General features: G+C 36.5%; 1 protein-coding gene across 2 annotated transcripts; it reads left to right on the top strand.

Moving 5' to 3' along the window:
- The first annotated feature begins 852 nt into the window (after nt 1-852).
- On the top strand, nt 853-6,560 carry LOC113693596 (organic cation/carnitine transporter 7). 2 transcript variants are annotated; one of them, XM_027212138.2, is made up of 7 exons: nt 853-1,160; nt 1,278-1,351; nt 2,218-2,486; nt 4,255-4,492; nt 4,728-5,241; nt 5,362-5,564; nt 6,130-6,560. In XM_027212138.2, the coding sequence occupies exons 3-7, from the start codon at nt 2,218-2,220 to the stop codon at nt 6,379-6,381; spliced, it is 1,476 nt and encodes a 491-aa protein (XP_027067939.1). In that variant the 5' UTR covers nt 853-1,160; nt 1,278-1,351; the 3' UTR covers nt 6,382-6,560. The 2 variants fall into 2 exon arrangements, with proteins under 2 accessions (XP_027067939.1, XP_027067941.1); XM_027212140.2 differs by lacking the exons at nt 853-1,160; nt 1,278-1,351 and adding an exon at nt 2,016-2,143.
- The last annotated feature ends 1,047 nt before the right edge of the window (nt 6,561-7,607 follow it).

The raw sequence follows: 7,607 nt of genomic DNA, 5'->3' as shown, positions 1-7,607 counted from the left end.
TTATAAAGTATAAAAGTCACTTTTAAAATTCTCTATTAGTAATATGAATAGTTATTTGTAGGGGTAACACAATTGTTTATGTTGTCAACACCAATCATGTACAAAAAAAAATATCATTGAACAATCATCTAATTTACAGCATACTTAAGCATCACTAAAAGTTACTGATCATGAGATAAGTCTAGTTACAAGTAATTAGAAGTACATACTATAAGATAAAGTTGTCTATAGTAAATGAAAACTGCAGTAAGTACATTAGAATCACGTACTAAAATAGCTACTGCTATTGATATTTCCAGATTATAGGGTTATAACTGTATTTATGGAAAGAGATGTAATAACTTGAGAAGTAGTAGTGGATTTTGAAATAGAAATAACTTGAGCAGATATATTTATACAAGTTCTCTTTATACTCAATTTAGTAGGAACTCCAGAATTGCTTACTGACCTTCCTCTCTGCAGTTGTATAAAATTAGACTTAAATTGACTGATTTAAAGAACATAATATAGAAACATGTACACCATTTTCTTCCCTCAATTGGCACAATTCCTTAGTTTTGATTACAATGGCTAATGATGCTAAAACTCACAAGTAATGTAATTTAATTAGTCACTCAATTCGTTGACAAAAAATAATTTTTCTTTCCTAAAATTCTTTCATTAAGTTTCTGCAATTAGTTAGGGTATAAAAGTATAATCATACAATTTATTGTTAGTAATCATAGGGGAGGTGAGTGCTAGTGTTAGAAACCTTAGGGGAGGTTTCTGCAATTATCCCAAAAAAGGTCATAAATTATGGTACGGTTCCCTGGTTGCATATTAATAATGATGGCCCCATGATGTTTGTACGTCGGACCTGTCACATTCATGAATCATATTGATGTTTGTCTTGTCCAATTTTTGGTTTCTAATGTTTGGCCTTTTTTGTTATAAATTAAATTTAAAAAAATTCATTTGCTTGTCGTAGGCGAGAAAAATCGTGGCCAGTTATTTTACTTATTTAATGGTTATATTAAATTTAACAGGTTGTAAAGAAACTGTACCATTTTCACTTATACACTGTTAATCAAAAGTATGCAGCAATTTGATGATAGCTACGTCTTCAGAATCTTAGCATGTAAATGCTTTCAATAGGTGAAGCTGCATAAGGGGCTTCCTAGGTAGAAATCTGTAGGCCTGAATTGGGATGCTTTATATTATTTTTGTCTTCAAGTTTCCGATTTCATCTGCATTCAAGATCATGCATACATCTTAGTGGGCTGCTGTTGTGTGTGCAGGGAAATCCCAGCTGTTATTACTTGTAAGTGCTACATTAAAGAAAATCTCAGCAACAGGAGGCGGAGAAATTGAGGTAATCCATTTGACGGTTGAAGATTAGCCAAGTTATGGATTAATTGCTGTTTGTCCGGAAGAATGTTGCTTTTCTCTTTTCTTCAGGTTTTTAAGATGTAGTATGTTCTATATGTATTCTTTTCTTTAAGTTGGACACAGAGTTGGGGTAAGAATTGATGAGTTGGTTCAGATGCTCAGCTATGGTCTCACATTTAGCCGCAAGGACTTTTATCATGGTGAATATATATATATATATAGAAAGTCTTGTTTTCGAGAATATAGAATTCTTACAGCGTGCTTATGCTGAATCAGGCATATGATCGGCTGGTGTTTAAATGTTTTCTCATTCTCCTTAACTTGTGCAGTAAATCATTTAGAGGCTTGGCAGCAGAATGACTTTTAAATAGTGTAATGGCCTTTGTGAAGGTTGGCAGCCTGAGCTTCTCTGCTGCCAGGTGGGCGGAGTTCCGCCCCATCAGGATCAGGGAAAGAGTCTAGCATCAAGCATTAACAATGAAATTAGATGATATATCAAGCATCTGGCGGATTTTAGTTGCGACATAGTTAGCATGAACTAGTTGCTTAGGTGGTTCTGCATATAAAGATTTCTGCTTTCCTTTAGCATGAACTAGTTGCTCAGGTGGTTCTGCATATAAAGATTTCTGCTTTCCTTTACTTCCTATATGCAGTACAAACTTTGATTTTAGGTTTCACTTGGGTGTACTTTCGACCTGAAACCTTTGTGCTTAATATACACGGTTGATACTTCAACAAGAAAAACAGGATCAAAGCTACTGTTTGCCAGCTGCAGGTTCTGCAAATCTGTGACTTGTACATTATGCCATTCTCTTCATACCACTAACGTTCAATTGTTTGGTTCTTTAGATGGCAGATCAGAGCATCAGCTATACTCCAGAAGATGCAATTTCTGGGATGGGATTCGGGAAATTCCAAGGGCTCCTTCTAGTTTATGCTGGACTTGGTTGGATTTCTGAGGCAATGGAAATGATGATTCTGTCTTTTGTTGGAGTAGCTGTTCAATCTGAGTGGGGACTCTCTCCTGCTGAAGAAAGCTTGATAACATCCGTGGTCTTTGCTGGCATGCTAGCTGGATGTTACTTTTGGGGCATTATATCCGATGCATATGGAAGAAGGTAGTCCTCTAACTTCTTTTCATCTTACTATAGGATCCCTCACAAGTGACAAGTCCAGTTACAAGTGTCTCTGATGTTTCATCGAAAGTAACTCAGTTGCAGTTTGATTTTAGCTTGACTTATGCGTAATAGAAATTTGCCTTGATAGTTCTTAACTATAGGGAAATTATGTAATTTGTACTAATTACTGAGTTTCCAATAATAATTAAATATTCATGTGTTTTTAGCTGCTGCAGCAGATGACAAAACTCTTTCTATACACCTTACATATCTAGAACAGTTCTTAGTTGAGGTTAAACTACACGATAAATGAATTTTGTTTAACAAATGGTGAGAAACATATTGGATGCTCTTGCTTAGATTTCAGTAAGCATAAAATCTACTCCTGTACCATTGATGTGGTTTTGGCTCTCTAATTGGGATATGACTCATAAATTATATGTTGGACTAAAACCGAAAAAAAAGCATTCGACATTTTCTGTGACATGAAGTAAACTAATCTTAGTGAAGCTTCTGCAGATCTCATTGCTTAGTAAAAATATTTCCAGGTAGGTAGAATAACTCTGGTCCATACAATTTTGAATCTTTTAAAAAATGACTGCAAAAGATTGTTTAGGGTGGGAAGTACATTACTTATAACTAAACATGTCATGAGGGTGAAATCCTCCAGTTTAAAGGAATATAACTATAAAAAAGAATAAAACATTTGGGAACCAGTTGAGCTGATCTGTGAGCAAATGCACCGGTTCATCAAGACAGTTCGATTACCAAAATGATCAGACTAGTCAATAGCACCATCAGGATAAACCGGATGGAGGAAACCAAATAAATGCAGGAACTCAGTACATCTCCTCTGGAGGCCAGTGTCAGATCAGTAAATCAGAACCTCAAAAATGATTAGGCAGAAATACAAATTACCATGTAATATGGCGGACTTCTTGGATCAAAAGCTAAACTTACTGTTTATATTAATTCTGCACCACAGGAAACTACATTGAAGAGGATGAGGGATTTAGTATTTTAGTACATATCTTCTGTGCCAAGTCTTGGTATTATGGTGTAATTCTTATCTCTACGTTAATGGGATCCTTCATACATAAAGTGCATTTTCACAGACAACATTTCTTTGGATGCAGAAAGTGTCCTTAATCATTTTCATACCACGAAGGACCACCAAATCCAGTAAATATGTTTATACTTGAAAACAGTTCTTCATTTCTTGGTAAATTATTTTGAATTACTACCTAGCAATTTCAGTGTAGATAGTCCAGTTTCCATTAACATAATGGACAGCGCAATGATGTACTTTCCTCTTATTTTCTTTTGATTCTTGTCTGCAATTTATTCCACACTTTTTTTGGTATTTCCATGTAAAGGAAACCAAAAACACATTACCAAGGAATATTTAGACCAAAAATTTGGCTCCTCTGGTGTTTGCAGATCATATTCATGCCAAACAAGAAGTCCTGAACTAAACGTCGATTACCAAAAAGTGCTAGAACCATCTTTAAACTATCTAGCTGAATCATTCATAGCCAAACATGTATTAAATTCTTGAAATTCTGACTTCTTTCTCACTGATGCTGGAAGTTTGAAGATGGATATCCAATTGCATTAAATTCCGGTCAAAACAGATTGGATTAGTTGTACTCTACCTCCATAAGAGGGCATCTTTGCTTTCCTTCATTGCATAATATTGCATTCTAAGCATTAGTGAGTGTTCACCTCTCTGTCTCTTGATCTTTAACTTCTTTTTAACCTTTTACAGGAAAGGCTTTATTGGTACAACAACAGTGGTGACTGTAGCTGGAATTTGTAGCTCTTTGGCTCCAAGTTATATTTTATTTTTGGCATCGCGTTGTTTGCTTGGATTTGGTGTAGGAGGTGGCCTAGTGTTTGCAGCATGGTTTCTGGAGTTCATTCCTATAGCTAATAGAGGTGCTTGGATATTCGCACTTACAGCTTTCTGGTCATCTGGATCTGTGGTCGAGGCTTTACTTGCATGGGTATGTATTATATCTTTTGGTGAGCCAATTGTTTTGTCATATAAGTTTCAAATGCACTTCTTAGTTTTGATGTCTCTGTTGAAAGAAGAAAAGTTAGTATCTTTGCATGGTTATCAGCACAGCAGTTAATTTCAGCAGTCAAAGCATAAGAACTCCCTGTTTTTAAGGAATGAACAACTGTAAACTATTCTGCTTTAACATACTAAAAACCATTAAATTTCTCACTTGTATGCAGATTATCATGCCAAGATTTGGTTGGAGATGGCTACTAGCTTTATCTTGTTTACCATCATTGTTTGTACTTCTCCTTTCTGGCTTTACACCTGAGTCACCAAGGTATCTATGTGTGAAAGGAAAAATGGAGGAATCTCAGAAGATATTGGAAAAAGTAGCAACCATGAACAAGACAAAACTTCCCCCTGGAGTCCTTGTCTTAGATCGAACAAGAAACATAGACGAAGAACACTGTCCATTATTGGATACTTCTCTTCTCCCCTCAGCAAGAGAAAAGAAGCGTACCTCAGGAATTTGCCTATCATCATTCTTCATGATATTCTCATCAAAACTATGGAAAACAACTCTTCTCCTATGGTTTCTATACTTTGCGAGTACTTTTTCATACTATGGTATCGTATTATTGATCTCTGAGCTAAGTAGTAAACATAGTAATTGTGGTTTGATCAAAAACTTTTTGAAGAGTACCGAGGATTCTAGCCTCTATAGAGATGTATTTATCACATCTTTTGCAGGTGATGCTCTCTTTATGTTTTTATCATACATTTGCTCCTTAGAATTTGAACGACATTGAAAACTAGTCCTGTCCATCATAATACCTGTTTTCTGAATAACAAGATTTCCTCTCTTTCCAGATTTAGCTGGGCTAGCAGTGTCTGCAGTTGTTGTTGACAGATTAGGCCGAAAGCTCACCGTGAAGATTTTCTTGGCACTGGGTTTTATTTTGCTTCTACCACTGGTTGTGCATCACAATGAGATTGTGACCACAGCTCTATTGTTTGGCTCGCGCATGTCTGTTATGTCAGGATACAGTGTCATTGTTGTCTACTCAAGGGAGGTAAACCTCAATGCTTTGTCTTCTTTATGGTTCTCATTTCTTTCTCAATCAAGATGCTGCAGACCGAACTTGTTTCGGGCCTTTCTAATCAACACATTATCTATCAGAAATTTGACATCTGTCAGTTCAGTACGTGAAGCTAGAAGTACAAGAAGAGTAACATGAAATGCCTTACAAATGAACAGAAGGTTCATTCTGGAATTCAGTAACTTATAATCTGAAGAATTAAGGACAACAAGAAAGAAACTTTGACAAATAGAATGGTTCAAATGCTTAGAAGCCAAGCATATTCCCCCACTTGATGTCACACTTTCGTTACACCTTCTTAAGCACAGGAAAGATATATTTTCTAGTTACTAATTTTGCTGAGGCAAGCGTCATTTCTTCTCGAATGAAACTGAATCATCTACAAGAATTCAACACAGAAGTGAAGAATTGTGTCTCAGCCTCTTGTGAAGCCTAGAGAAACTTTGCTTCGTTTTGGCCAGTTGAGCTTTGAAGCAAAGGTTAGGAGCAGATCTCTATGTACAAAATATGATCCTTACAACCTGTTTATATTTTACAGGTATATCCAACTTCAGTGAGGGCAACTGGTGTTGGAAGTGCAACAGCTATTGGACGAATTGGTGGAATAATATGCCCTCTTGTAGCAGTTGGTTTAGTCAGGGATTGCCATCAAACAGCAGCAATACTTCTGTTTGAGGCTGTGATAGTTCTCACAGGATTCTGCACTCTTTTCCTACCTTCAGAGACCAGCGGAAAAGCCTTGACTGACGTTACAAGCCTGTCCAATGAGGAGCAGATTACACCTGATTAGGGCATGTATGGTTCCCTTTAAGTGCAATTAGGTGCTGTTGTTGTTGTTATTGTTTCTCTTTCAAGCTACGATATACACTTAGAAGCATAATTGTATCAATATAGTATTACATTGGTGTAAATTAATAAGATTCTCTTTGGTCGATTATTTTAGCTAATTATAAATCCTGATTTTGAATAGCCAATTGTTGTAATCCCCCCGGGCCCGGCCTGGCCCTCTTCCAAATTTTTTTTTTTCTAATTTCCTTCACTCTTTTTATCTTCTCGATCGCTTTTTTATCTCACATATATTACATCGCAAAAAGTGCTCTAATAATTATTTCAAATAAATCATCCAAATAAACTCTTATCCAAACAAACTCAATATATTTTAAAGGATCAGTTAATTAGTTGTCTCACTCTATGACTTTGTCCATGGTTTTCAAGAAATTGTTTCCCCTTTGCACATTATTGGTTCTTTTGTCCCAACCTTTTTATGAATTTTTTTTTTAAAATTTACATCTCTAACAATGTAAACCGAAAAGTTTACTCAATTATGAACTAAAGTTTGTCATAAAAATAAAAATCGTAAATAAGATGATGTTACTCAACAAAATAGTAAATTGGATTAAATTTCTATTCATTTCTTGTTTCATGTATGCCAAGGATCTTAATTAATCACATTCGCAAGCTTATTAACTGACCTAACAGTGCTTCATATCTGCAAGACAATGCTGAAAGAAGCCACAAAAGTTTTCGTTGGTAAATAGGTAGGAACCATTGGTTTCGTGGTTCCTGAGCTAAGTTCGCCAATGACTTCGTGAATCTTTGTCAATGACACAAAAATAATTGAACAACCAAACAGTTTCTTTGTCAACCATGCCAGGCACTCTTATGCCCCGTGTGAATGGTGCAGCGGTAGCGCCTCTCATCGGTAACCCTTAAGATCCCAAGTTCGAGTCTCCGTTCCGCTGAGTTCCTCTGCGCACTTATCGCGTTCGGGTAGGATTGGGGTGCCGGGCCCGAGCCGCAGGAAATTAATCGGACCCCGTAAAGATTGACCCGAACACCCCTGTGCCGACAAAAAAAAATTTTTTTAAAAATGCCAGGCACTCTTATGTATATTCTTCGGCTTGCGTGTAGAAAGAGACTTGGCACCAAAGATAGGAATACTTCTTGGGGCATCGAAGTGGATCCTGCTTGTGGGCTCTGTTCCTCGGACCAAAGTGCAGGAATGGCCAGTTCAAC

Source organism: Coffea arabica, chromosome 6c, assembly GCF_036785885.1.
Source record: "Coffea arabica cultivar ET-39 chromosome 6c, Coffea Arabica ET-39 HiFi, whole genome shotgun sequence".
In the NCBI taxonomy this organism is placed as follows: Eukaryota; Viridiplantae; Streptophyta; class Magnoliopsida; order Gentianales; family Rubiaceae; genus Coffea; species Coffea arabica.
This window is presented reverse-complemented; position numbering and strand designations above follow the sequence as displayed.